This window comes from Tursiops truncatus, chromosome 4 (genome assembly GCF_011762595.2).
Source record: "Tursiops truncatus isolate mTurTru1 chromosome 4, mTurTru1.mat.Y, whole genome shotgun sequence".
In the NCBI taxonomy this organism is placed as follows: Eukaryota; Metazoa; Chordata; class Mammalia; order Artiodactyla; family Delphinidae; genus Tursiops; species Tursiops truncatus.
In genome coordinates this window covers 63,786,121-63,799,598 of record NC_047037.1, presented here as the reverse complement: position 1 = coordinate 63,799,598, position 13,478 = coordinate 63,786,121, and the positions used below count along the sequence as shown (strand labels likewise).

General features: G+C 48.3%; 1 protein-coding gene across 5 annotated transcripts in view; it reads left to right on the top strand.

Annotated features, from left to right (window-relative positions):
- Positions 1–13,478, top strand: part of MASP1 (MBL associated serine protease 1) — a 63,571-nt gene that overhangs the window by 28,263 nt on the left and 21,830 nt on the right. For 4 of the 5 annotated variants that reach the window (XM_073804013.1, XM_019946041.3, XM_019946042.3 and 1 more), the window contains 5 exons: positions 1,160–1,356; positions 3,965–4,112; positions 5,429–5,547; positions 6,515–6,593; positions 13,005–13,142. In XM_073804013.1, coding sequence (XP_073660114.1) covers positions 1,160–1,356; positions 3,965–4,112; positions 5,429–5,547; positions 6,515–6,593; positions 13,005–13,142 — 681 coding nt within the window. Of the gene's footprint in view, positions 1–1,159; positions 1,357–3,964; positions 4,113–5,428; positions 5,548–6,514; positions 6,594–9,253; positions 10,026–13,004; positions 13,143–13,478 lie in introns of those variants that run through there. The other variant, XM_019946043.3, reaches the window with a different exon arrangement.

Below are 13,478 nucleotides of genomic sequence, written 5' to 3'. Positions count from 1 at the left end.
AGGAGTTTTCTTGAACAGGGTTGTATTTTCCATGGTTTTCATTCAGTAAGTATTTATTGAGTATCTACTATGTGCTGAGTACAGAGGGGCTAAGAATGAGCAATGTTTCCCAATCCTGTTTTTCATTTTCACTTCTGCCCCCAGGAGCGTTTTTAAACATTCTCTTCCTAATTGCCTCACCCATGAAATTTTAATACCACAGACATACCGTATATATGCTTATGCACTGTATGTCTATCTGTGTATTATGCATAAAAAGAGTAACGACTCCCCCTCCCAAAGAACCAATTTTGGTCCCCTTAGGGGCGATATTCTCCCCATGAAAGTGGTTGGTGTAGAAAAGGAAAGCTTCGGGATTCAGAAGCCACTCTAAACCTTGTTCTGCAGCTCATAGCTGTGGGACTTCAGGTTAGTCACGCCCCCTTTCTGGCGGCAGTTTTCTCGTTTACAAATAAGCAGGATAAACAAAGGCTTAGGAAGAATTGTCATGCCAGAGCCAGGATGGGTCAGCCCAAGGACAATGGTTCAGTGGCAAACAACAGGGCCTTGGCAGGGCTCAGCCATGGCCAGGATCCAGGACCCTGGGTGCTGGGTTGCAGCTGTGGTGAGGAACAGAGCAGAATCCCTGAGCTCAGGGAACTTACAGTCTAGTGGAGACAGGAAGATCCACTGACAAATATATTTCATACTGGCAAGCAGTGGTCAGTAGCATGAACAGAAACAAAAGCAAGACCAGGGCCAGAGAGTGAAGGTACATGTGAAGGTCCTGTGTTATATGAGGGATCCAGGAAGGCTTTGAGCAGAGACCCCAGGGAGTCCTGGGCTGAGGGGAGAGCAGGACAAAAGAAGACCAGACTTTCTACCAGACCACTCCATCTCAGACCCCTCCAGCCCCCGACAAAGACCAGAGAATTTGCCAAGAAAGTTTATCACACTCACTGCCTTTGAGTATTGACTCTGCAAATTACTGGGTGTGTGACCTTGGTTAAATCACTTCCCCTCACTAAACTGCAGCTTCTCCATCTGTAAAATGGGGATAATGATTCCTTCCCCACTTGCGTCTCAGGACCACTGGGAAAATTGTACAGTAGCCAATAAGAAAGGGGTTGCTGTGGCCATGGGTGTGGTGTGCCACTTTGCTCCGGTATGTTTCCCACAGTGGAGTGCAGTGACAACCTCTTCACGCAGAGGACTGGCGTGATCACCAGCCCCGACTTCCCCAGCCCTTACCCTAAGAGCTCCGAATGCGTCTACACCATTGAGCTGGAGGAGGGTTTCATGATCACCCTGCAGTTTGAGGACATTTTCGACATTGAGGACCATCCTGAGGTGTCCTGCCCCTATGACTACATCAAGGTAAGAAGACAGTGGGCATAAGCCCTGGGAATGCTGGAAAATCTTGGATGAATTGGGAAAATTGACATTCTTGGCCCTCCCTTCTTCCAGGAGAGGGGGCCAAGCAGGTTTCTTCCTAAAAATAATTATTTAAAATAACATCTACCAGCTTAATTGGATCCAGTCTAGGGATCTGCCCTGTTCCCAAACTAGCCCTTTGCCCACCTGCAAAATCCCTTCTGCCAGGTAACATAACATCATCATGAAGTAACACCAGGGTGAAGGTCATGGGGACCGTCTTAGAACTCTGTCTACCACACAGCACATCTGGGAGCTATGCTATGAGCCTTATCCAGGCACGTAACCTCTTGGGGCTTCACTTTGCCCCCTTGCCACAGTAAGGCTGACAAGATGAAGATGTACCCAGGATTATAGAATTCATCAAATGAGGGTTAAAGAGTGCTGGTCCTCAGAGGTAGAAGGAGAAAGAGTTAAAGGCATAGGCAGGACCGGGCCTGGGAGCTGGGAAATCCGGACCAGCCCAGAGTGCGTCTTCCCGTCTCTCCATCCCCGATGCCTACATCTGAGTGTAAACCCTGCTCTCTTCCGGTCAACTGCAAAGCTACCTGGCGGGTTTGCTGGCTTCCACTCTTGCTCTACACGGTCTGCTCTCTCATAGAATCCATGGTAAACTCTATGAAAGCCAGGTTACATCAAGATTGTATTTGGAGTAAACATAAATTCCTCAGCACAATATGGCCCTTGTCTGCCTTTCCAACCTCAAGCCAGGGCATTCCCTCTGTTCCAGCCCCACTGGCTTCCTTCCCGTTCTTTTATTTATTTATTTATTTTTAATTTTTTTTAACATCTTTATTGGGGTATAATTGCTTTACAATGGTGTGTTAGTTTCTGCTCTATAACAAAGTGAATCAGCTATATGTATATATATATCCCCATACCTTCTCCCGCTTGCGTCTCCCTCCCACCCTCCCTATCCCACCCCTCTAGGTGGTCACAAAGCACCGAGCTGATCTCCCTGTGCTATGTGGCTGCTTCCCACTAGCTATCGGTTTTACCTTTGGTAGTGTATATGTGTCCATGCCACTCTCTCACTTCGTCCCAGCTTACCCTTCCCCCTCCCCGTGGCCTCAAGTCCATTCTCTACTCTGCGTCTTTATTCCTGTCCTGCCCCTAGGTTCTTCAGAACCATTTTTTTTTTAAGATTCCGTATATATGTGTTAGCATACGGTATTTATTTTTCTCTTTCTGACTTACTTCCCTTTGTATGACAGACTCTAGGTCCATCCGCCTCACTACAAATAACTCAATTTCGTTTCTTTTATGGCTGAGTAATATTCCATTGTATATATGTGCCACATCTTCTTTATCCATTCGTCTGTCAATGGGCATTTAGGTTGCTTCCATGTCCTGGCTATTGTAAATAGAGCTGCAGTGAACATTGTGGTACATGTGTCTTTTTGAATTATGGTTTTCTCTGGGTATATGCCCAGTAGTGGGATTGCTGGGTCGTATGGTAGTTCTATTTTTAGTTTTTTAAGGAACCTCCATACTGTACTCCATAGTGGCTGTATCAATTTACATTCCCACAAACAGTGCAGGAGGGTTCCCTTTTCTCCACAACCTCTCCAGCATTTATTGTCTGTACAGATTGCCAACAAACACATGAAAGGATGCTCAACATCACTAATCGTTAGAGAAATGCAAATCCTTCCTGTTCTTGATACTTGCCAGGCTCTTTCCCACCTTTGGCCTCAACCTTCATATAAGTTGTTTTCGCTGCCTGGAAAGTATTCTTCCCTCCTCTTCCAATGAGAAGCTCCTTCTCATCCTACATGTTTCAAATCCAATGTCACCTCCTCAAAGAGGCCTTCCCTGACTTCCTATTTAAAGTTATTATCTATTATATTAATGATGAATTATACAAACTACATAGATGGGCTTCCCTGGTGGCGCAGTGGTTGAGAGTCTGCCTGCCGATGCAGGGGACATGGGCTCGTGCCCCGGTACGGGAAGATCCCACATGCCGCGGAGCAGCTGGGCCCGTGAGCCGTGGCCGCTGAGCCTGCGCGTCCGGAGCCTGTGCTCTGCAATGGGAGGCCACAACAGTGAGAGGCCCGCGTACCGTAAACAAACAAACAAACAGACAAACAAACTACATAGATTTTACTACATAAACATATAGCATATATTTATATTATATCTATACATCATCCTGATTATTTTTATAATGCTTACCAAAGCCCGTAATTATTTTGTTTATTATCCATTAGTCTGCCCCGACTAGGCTGCAGGGTCTTTGAGAACGGAGGCCTTTTCTGTCCTGTGCACCTGGACAGGGCTCTTCTCCTTCCTGAGCCATAATAGATTCATCTGTGAGCAGAGGATTATCAGCCCGCCTTGTCCACTTCCAGGGTCATTGTAAATTGTAAATGGGAGAGTGGAGATGGAGCCCTTTGGTGAATGGTAATGCCCACTAAAAATGTGAGTGAACACCATGGGCTCACATTGAAGCTTCCAGAAAACCCCGGGTGCAGTGTAGAGACAATCCCTGCCGCAGCCTCTGCCACTCAGGTGCGACCCTACTTTTTCTCTGTCTTGCCCCTCACAGATTAAAACCGGTCCAAAAGTTCTGGGGCCCTTCTGTGGAGAGAAAGCCCCAGAACCCATCAATACCCAGAGCCACAGCGTTCAGATCCTGTTCCGCAGTGACAACTCAGGCGAGAACCGGGGCTGGAGGCTGTTGTACAGGGCAACAGGTAACACGGCCTCTCCCCTCCTGGGTCACACTTGGCTCCCATGCTCAGCCCTCATGGGGCAGTGGCCACGTGGTGAGGGGGAGCAGGCCTGGGGCTCCTCCTGGGATGTGGCAGAACTCCCAACTCTGCCAGTGAGCAGCTTGGGACCGAGGCAAATTCTCTTTACTGACTCAGTTTCCCATCTGTAAAATGGGCGCAAGGGCAGCAATGATGGTGGGTTTGGACTAGATGTAGATTTCAAAACTGGCTGCACTTCAGAATCACATGAGGAGATTTAAAAAGAAAAAAAAACTGTTTCCTGAACTTCACCCCTTCACGCTGTGATTCACTGGGCGTGGGGAGGACCCCTCCAGTGCCAGCCCTCCTCACGTCTGGGGCAGGAATTTGGGTGAGAGTCTGTAGCTCAAAATGTTTCACCATGGCCGTCTGCCTCCATGTGTCCCCCAGACTGACAAAGCCCACAAGCCTCATTCCCCAGTACCTCAAGGCACTCAGTCCTGGTCCATACCCTGCTGGAGGTATTTGATCCAACGGGCCTGCAGTAACTCGAGGAAGAAGTGGGTAGACATCAGCGACAAGACCACAGCTGTGTGTGACTAATCCAGTTCAGAGACTGTCCTGGACTTGCCTGCATCATCACATTTAGTGCCTGCTTGTGGGGAGAGGCAGGAAGAGGATATTAACAAAGGAGAGTTTGTCCAGGAAGGAGGAATCCTATCCAATTTAGCCTTTTGAAGAGAGGGCTCAGGGGCATATAATCACAGTCTCTCTAACACTTTGAAGAATGGTCTTGGGAAGAAAGAGTGGGGTCATCGTGCGTGACCCAAAAGAGCAAACTATGCCCACTGAGTAAAAATTACAAGGGTATAAATTTCAGTTGAATATGAAAATTCTGTTCCTTTAATCAGAGGAGTCTAGTATGAAAGATACAGGTTGGGAGGTATCCAGCTCCCTGTCCCTGTAGGAATGCAAATAGATGTCTGAGGTCTACTATAGAAGATGGAAAGGGAACATTAGACAGGAGTTGCACTCAGTGACATTTAATATCTTTTCCAACCCTGAGTTCTGATGAAATCATCTGGCCAACCACTTCATTTTACAAATGAGGAAATAGAGGTCCATGTTGGAAAGCGACCTGCTCAAGTTTCCAAAGTAAGCCTTCTTCAGGGCCTGGTAGGTCCAGGCCCCCATAGCCTGGGGGTATGGTTTTTGTGTGGCTTTTCCACCTTCATCAGGCCTTGCATTCTAAGGAATGGCCTCTCGTGACCAGACTTTTCTTTGTTTTCTCACCTTCTCCTTTCATTGTTCCCCTCCAGGGAATGAGTGCCCCAAGCTGCAGCCTCCTGTTCATGGGAATATCGAGCCCTTGCAAGCCAAGTACTTTTTCAAAGACCAGGTGCTCATCAGCTGTGACACAGGCCACAAAGTGCTGAAGGTACAGCGTCCTGCCGGGGGAGGGAGGTCATCCAGGCCAGAGAAATTCTCCAGAGCCTCCCAGGGCAGGTGGGCTTCTAGAGCTTGTCCTGGTCCCGCCACAGTATTTCCTACCTTCTCCATAAACCTCCAAAATGCATCAGAGATTCCAGTCTTGTGAAAATTCAAAGTGTGTGTCCCAGACTCTCATTTCTGAAGGTGACACAAAAGTCAGAGCAAATCAAATCCATGCAGCCCGATAACCAGTACAAACAACATTAACAAAGTTTGTCAGGCTTTTGGGGGGGACCTGGGATAGAAGTAGAGATTTTGAAGGTGGCAGGTAGGCATTGCTTGCTCTCTGAAACAGTCGTTCTCCTAGGAACCCCATGGTTAACTTAAAAACAACAACAGAAACAAAAATCACCTCCCAACCCCACCTGAGATCAATTCAAGCAGAATCTCTGGGGCGGGGGGGTCCCGGTGACTGTTCTCTGTTAAGTTGCCCAGGTGAGTCTGATGTGAGCCAAGCTAGTGGACCGCTGCTCTCAGGGAACGATCATCCAAGTGAGGGCCCCACGACATCAGCACATCACTTGTTAGAAATGCAAAGCTGTGGTCCCCAGGCCAGACCCACTGATTCAGAAGGGCCCAGCTACCTGTGCAAAAGCCCTTAGGGGCTCAGGGTTGCTGCCGCTCACTCAGGTTTGAGAGCCGCTGCTCTGAAGGAGGCACGGGTCCAGGTTTCCCTTCAGAGACAGCCTCCCGGACCCCTTCTTGCACACAGTCCTGGCCTGTCTCCAGAGTAGGAGCGGGGGGATACGAATTCAGCATCTGTCTTCCCCTTAGCTTCAAGCTCTTGGAGGCCCACGGTTGGGAAAGCTCAGGGGAGGGCAGCCACCTTTGCTGTTCGAGCTGCTTTCACTGGGAAAAACCACAGACCCCACCGTTCCTCCTTCTTCCCATACCTCCTTCATGTTTCTTCCCAGGATAATGTGGAGATGGACACGTTCCAGATCGAGTGTCTGAAGGATGGGACGTGGAGTAACAAGATTCCCACCTGTAAAAGTAAGAAAACACAATCGGTTGATTCTAAGGCTCATGAGCTCCCCAGCACTGGTGGGGTCTGAGCAGAGCCCACACAAGGGGGGAAACCTGGCAGGTACCGTCTGAGCGGGTTAGGGCAGGAATTCCACAGGCACATCGGGGTTGGACGAAAGTTTATTAATGTTTCTTTCAGCAATAAGATGTTAGAATTCCAAAAGGACCTTGTGGGTCCCAGTTTGTTTTCTAAATGCTAATTTTACCTCTGCCTGCAGGCAGGTTGCCAGATTTGCTAAAGGAATAGCTTGTTTCCAGGTTCGAAACTAGCTCTGGCGATTGCTAATTCAGGAAACTATTTTGGCACTGGTGCCCAGAGCCCAGTGACCTTGCCAGCCTTTACGTGGCCATCAGCTATATCCACTGTCTCCTGGGACAGCTCATGAGCTGGGGCTGTGCAGGAAGGGCTGTGCGGTCAACACAGTGAAGCAGGGGGTCCAGTTCTGCACTGGTTCTTGGGACCCAGAGTTCTTGCCTTGGCTCTGCTCCTAAGCCACGCTGTGACCAGGGACAAGATCCTTCACCTCAGCTGTAAAGATTTTGGATTAGCTCTAGAATATATCCCACTGGTTCGGAAATAATGTCATCCCTATAAATCGCCTAGTGAGCTTGTAAAAATACAAATCACCGGCCACCACGCCCTCTGCCCCTGACCGGGTGGTTTCAGTGCAAGACGTGTAAGGACCACAATTTTAGAAAACTTATCTGTGGCAACAGTGATGAGAGGAGGCCTGGCGACAGAAAGGGAAGAGAAAAGAGGGAGGGAGGGAAGGAGAGTATATTTTCGAATGGAGAGGTGAGGAGTTGAGAATTAGGGTGGGTCTTGCCCAGCCCCATTTCATGACCTCATATAAACTTTAGAGTGTTGTCCTCTTCCCTTCTAATAAATGGCTTGGGTCCAGTAGGCAGGCGGATCCACTCCCACTGCCCCAGGGGGACACTGTCAGGGTGGGGCTCCCCTGAGGCAAATCCCAGGCATAATTTTGGAGCAGAAAGTGCTTGTTTTCAATTTTCTTTTCTATATGATGATGAGGCTGGAGTCAGCCCAGTGTGGGAAATGGGTGCACTTTATGGCTGCGACAAAAAGTCTCCACAGACACTTACTGGATGCCCGTGCAGAGGTCTACAGGGAATTCAGATGGAAAACACAAGGCCCAGGCATTGAAGAACTAAATGCCAACAGACACATCTGCCACCTCCTGCAACACGTGGCTCGTGTGTGGTGCTGTGACTAAGTTCTGTGTGAAGCACTTTGCAGAACAGGGCAAGGAGGCGGTCTGAAGGACGAGGCAGAGGATGAGGGGTAGAGAGGACAGGGTGTTGCTTTGGAGACAGGAATTTCTAGATTCAAATCCAGACCCCACCAGTTAAATATGCATGAACACTTGACGGAGACTGATTTGGCCTGAGTTTCCTGCATTCTTGATTATTCTGTGGACTGAGTTAATGTACGTATCACACCCATGGAGCACCAGGAATAAGTAAAAGCTCTGCAGAAGCTTGTTTCTTTCTCCTACCCAACCGCTTCGTAGGAAGAGGTTTGGTTTCTCTCATTCACACTCTTGGAAAGTAGGAAACGGTAATAATTTTTTGTCCCTGATGAAACACACACTTTTTTTTCTTTTTTTTGCGGTACGCGGGCCTCTCACTGTTGTGGCCTCTCCCGTTGCGGAGCACAGGCTCCGGACGCGCAGGCTCAGCGGCTGTGACTCACGGGCCCAGCTGCTCCACGGCACGTGGGATCTTCCCAGACCAGGGCACGAACCCATGTCCCCTGCATCGGCAGGCAGACTCTCAACCACTGCGCCACCAGGGAAGCCCGAAACACACACTTTTTATTGTCACAGAAGTATTGATAGAGTAAGGCACTAATGTATCTGCTGGTGCTCTTTTATGTGACGTATGCTAGTATACAAAGGTATGCTGTCATTTTGTACTAAAGAAAAGAGGAATTTTTCCTCCCTAATATGGCCTGGTTCTCCCAGCATAGCCTGAATCAGGACTATTAGACTCCCCACTCAGACACACCCGGCATCTCTGCTTGTTCACTGAGTAGGTATTTATTGAGTACTTTTGTCCCAGGCATGTGCTGGGTCCTAGGGGAGATGCAAAAAAGACAAAAAAGACTGAGAAGTTGTGAGTCCCCAGGGACTGTGGGGAAAGCAGTTGGGAACAGACAGAAGTGTGTGTGTACAGTGAAGAAACTTGCACCAAAACAGGAAGTGGGAATTCTGGGCTGTGGTTCTGGCCCTGCGTCCACCTTGCTGGGTGACCCCAAACAAGTCCTGCTCTACTCTGATTCCATCTGCCAAATGAGGGTTTGGACCAGATGAATGCAAAGCTTGCTGCACGGGCAGAATGTTATCATTGCCATGAGCCAGGATTTATGACTGTGCAAATTCTCAGAATGGTACGCATTCCACAATCCCAAGCTGTCCTTCACACTGGCTGTACCTACACTATGCATTCTTAATCGATTCTGGTGGAGTGATTTCTGTATTTCCTGCAGCAACTGTTTCTGCTTTGCTTGCTAATTTTTCTTTCTCTTCTTTCTCTCTCTCCCTCCTTCTCTCTGCTTCCTTTCTCTTTACCTCCTGACCCCTCTTTGATCTTCATCATGGTGGCAGAAACGGAAATGGATGTGGAGAGCGAACCTGAGTCAGAGCAAGTGGCAGAGTGAATGGCGGGACCCCACACAGTGCAGACATCCAGAAATGGACCACTCACAAGACCCCTGGGTCCCAGAGCTCCTCCATCCCTCCCCATCCTGCCAACACTCCATTTCCCATTTCAGTGCGGATTAGAATGGATGCTGAACAAGGCAACACAGGCCTAAGCAGTTGAAACCGCGTCGTATATAACAGCTCTCCTTTTGAGGGTTCACCCATCATACAAACATTATGCTGAAAAGATAACGAAAAGATAATGGGGGATTTTTTTTAGCACTTCTATGTGGACTATACTCTTATCAAAGGAAAAATGGCTTTCATTCTAGAGACATTCACATGGTCTTAGGTAGACCAGGTCAAAGTGGGCCCTGATTTCCACTCCACACTTCAAGTTTAAATGGGCCAAAATGCCTGTGACTTTATGACTTTAATATTTGTCCCCATTGCTACTTTCTTAACAACCATGAGTAGGTGAAACTAACAGTAACTCATATAGCATGGATTCTTAGGAAACCTAGACCTATTCTCATGCCCAAGAGCTTCTCTTCCACCTGTGCCTAACACAGGGCTGAAGTTCCATCATCAGAAGATCTTTCCTCTGGGGTTTACAAATTTTGCATTTCTGAAAATTCCCTAATTAAAGTTGTTCAAAAGATAGGCATCACGCTTGAAAGCAGCAGTCCTCAGCTCTGGTGCCATGGGACATCAGTGGGTCATAAATAATGATAAAGAAAGGGCTGTGGAGGGTGGGAATCTCTGCTTCAGCCTGAACAAAATCTGGGTAGACATATCAGAGCACCCCTGCATTACATTGTGACTGCTCAGTCTATTTGCTGATTGAATGGCCTCTTGATGAAGGTAGAATCCTGCAAAGTCGGACAATGAATGGTCCGGAGACTGCAGCACCATCCTAGGTCAAGGGCACCCTTGAGAGAGGAGATGGGGCAATCACTAAAGATAAGCATCAGTGGGATCAATATTTTTAAGACCACAAAGTATAACAGGTCTTGTACTCAGCGTGAGAGAGGGGATCGTAATTTAGATGGAAGATATGATATAAAACCAAATAATTGCAATACCAGGCAACTTAAGATACATGCCTCAGAGAGCAGTGAATAAAGGGCCATGCAAGGAGACATGAGGAAGCGGCCCTATCCAATTAGAAGAATGAGAAAAGCCTTTCAAGAAGCAGCGATGTTCGATCAAGGCCTGGAGGGTGGCCAGAGCATGAACCACAGGGTTTCCTGTGTAGGGAAAGCAGCAGCACAGTGAGGGGTGTGTGACACTGGAATGCAAGGGCACGGCAGGAGGGACGAAGATGAAAGTGGGGTGGGGCAGGTCAGGGGCATCCCTGGGACCTGAGGGCCAGGTGAGCTGATTGTGTCTGGTTCCCTAGGAAGCCCCAAGACTGTGTCAGTGTATCCTCAGGGCGGCAGGGCAAGAAAGACATGTCTGAAGGGAAGTAAATGGCAGGAAGAGTGACAGTGGAGACAGGGTGTGGGTGGCACAACCCAACCCAGAGACTGATGAGAATGGGAGGCCAAAGGGAAGGGGAAAGAAAGAGCGTTTTGATCCCAGAGTGTGGAAGTGGCCAGACACAGTTTAGAGAAGATGATGAGACCCTTTCCCAAGCAAAGAAGATGGACTAACTGAGGAAGCAGGGTCTGGATCTAGCATCTTGGATTGTGGCAGGCAGAACTCAAAGGGCCTTCGGAACGGGAAGCTGTCTCTAGGTCCCAGAGACGCATGGCTCTTTGCCTGCCACTGTAGACTCGGGGAGAAGGTTCACCTCTTCCCCACTCACTATACCCAAGCTGAAATGACCCTCTGTTTTCCACTATCTGTCACCCCCTCTGTCTGGTTTAAAACCAGCTTCATCAGTGGGCAAAGTTACTTCTCTGGAGTAAAGTGAAAGCAGGCTCTCCGTCCAGACAATCTCTCTGCACCAGTGCTGGCTGCGTACAGGCTCTCAACGGCCTGACCACCTAGCCATGTCTATGACTGACTCTGGAATCCTCCACCCAGAACTAGGTATTAGGTCTTGAGGATAATTTGGGCAAAATATATTGCTAGACCGAAGTTAAGGGACTCAAGAGTAATACAAAGATCCAGGCACTAATCAATGGTATTTCTTAAAAAAGGAAGAAAAATCTGCTTAGAGACTCTGCAGGAAAATTCTTTTAAAATTGTTTATAGCTTTAGATAGTAAATATTATTGCCTCTTGTTATCATAGTGCTGACCCTTACATGCTTTCTCCTCAGAGTAGAAGGGTGTCTCTACCTTTGGGAGATCAAAACAAATGGGAGCGATTTGTCCAGGGGGATTGGAGGCCAGGAAACAACACTAACCAGTTCTCTTGGCGTTTGCCTTCCTTGTAGATAGGAGGTACCTACCTGCTTTTACTCCCATGCTTCATCCTTCTCCTCCACCCTGAAGGGTCTTAGAATCATCTGTATTTTCAGTTAGATAGCTCTCTGTTCAATCAAAAATGTAAATTTGGAGTCCTAAAGTTAAAAATCACAATTTCTGAATAGCGTCTCAGGCCTAAATTGCCCCTGTCTCTGTTTCCCGAGGTGACCAGGTGAAATTCAGGAGGAGGGAAACTCTGGCTTTAGAATATGATCCTCTGAAATTATCAGAAGATGGATAGCTAATGTCCACCATTACCCAGCTAATATTGATTACAGGCCGTTTTCACTAGAAAACAGGTCCTAAGAACTGTGAGTCTGGTTTACTTAAAAAAAACACTGAGTTTAAGGTCAGGTCTGGTTCTCTGACTGTAATTCACTATGTGACCTTAGACCAGTCAAGTCTCCCCCCTGGGCTCATCTGTAAGTAAAGATGATGTTCTAGGTTGCCTGACTTCAGGTTCCTTTCCACCTGCGAAGTTCTGAGTCCTCTGGGATTCTTCAATGCTGGCAGAGGCTGTTTGAACTAAGATTAGGATTTCCTTAGACATGAGCACCATCTTCTAACAAAGGCCCCTGAAGAGACATTGACAAATTGGGTCCTCAGCCCCTGACCTGGCTCCTGGCACACTCGTGCTGGACTGGCAAGCTCTCCTAAGATCACCTCTGAGGAGCAGGCATCTTTGGTCTTGCCCTACAGCCAGCCCCAACGTCCAGCCACCAACAACCAGGGAAAATGAGTAGGTGAAGACTAAAAGTTGGTCCCTCCTGACCCCCCTTCTGCCTTCTGTGCCTGCAGAGAGCCAGCAGGGTGCGGCTGTGTACTCATGCAGGAGCTGGGTTTCTTTTTGTTTGTACTTTTTTATGCCAAGCTCCAAAGTGAGCACAATAATTGCTCTTACTCAGCATGTGGTTGGGTCTGGAAGAACTGAAGGTTCTTTGGTTCATGTGAGCCAGAATTTTCTCACTGAGACATGGGCTTCATGCTTGGACAGAAGAGGATTGCACAATAGAACTGGAAGTCAAGGAAAGGGCCCTGGTGGGGAGAAGACTGGGATCTCCTTGAGTCTCAGCAGACCTGCCCCTGCCCTGGAATTGACACCAGGCCAGGTGAGTTGACCACACAGCAGTCATAGATGGGAGACACCCCAAATGCAGGGCCACCATGTGCATAGACTATAACGTTGCTCTCTGGAGTTGTGTGCAGTGTACAAACTGCACATCGTATGAGACACGCACCAGATGGCCCCAGGAAGAAGAGGAAGGGGTAATTGAGGGGTCTCACTCTCTTCTCTCTCAGTTGTGGACTGTGGAGCCCCAGCAGAGCTGGAAAACGGACTGGTCACATTTTCCACCAGAAACAACCTTACCACATACAAATCTGAGATCAGATACTCCTGCCAGCAGCCCTACTACAAGATGCTGCACAGTATCACAGGTGAGCCTTCCACGCTAAACCAGCGCACTCCGTCCTCACATGCTCTGGGTCTCAGGGTTAGGCTGGGGGCTGAAACAGCCAGTCTGTTGGCCACGGTTTGGGAGGAATTGGGAAGAGAAACCCTTGGAGACATGCCTCACCTCTCCCTGCCTCAGGCCTGCACCCCGAGTTAAGCTGCATGACATCCCTGTACCCACACAGACATACAGCCTCTGGCAGAGAAGGAACCCTCAAGGAGATGTGAAGGCCAGTCAGTTCTGCTTCCACCACAGACTAGCACTAAGAAAATTCTCCTAATTTCTCAAAGCCTCCAAGTCCTCCTTCCAGAAAGGGAAT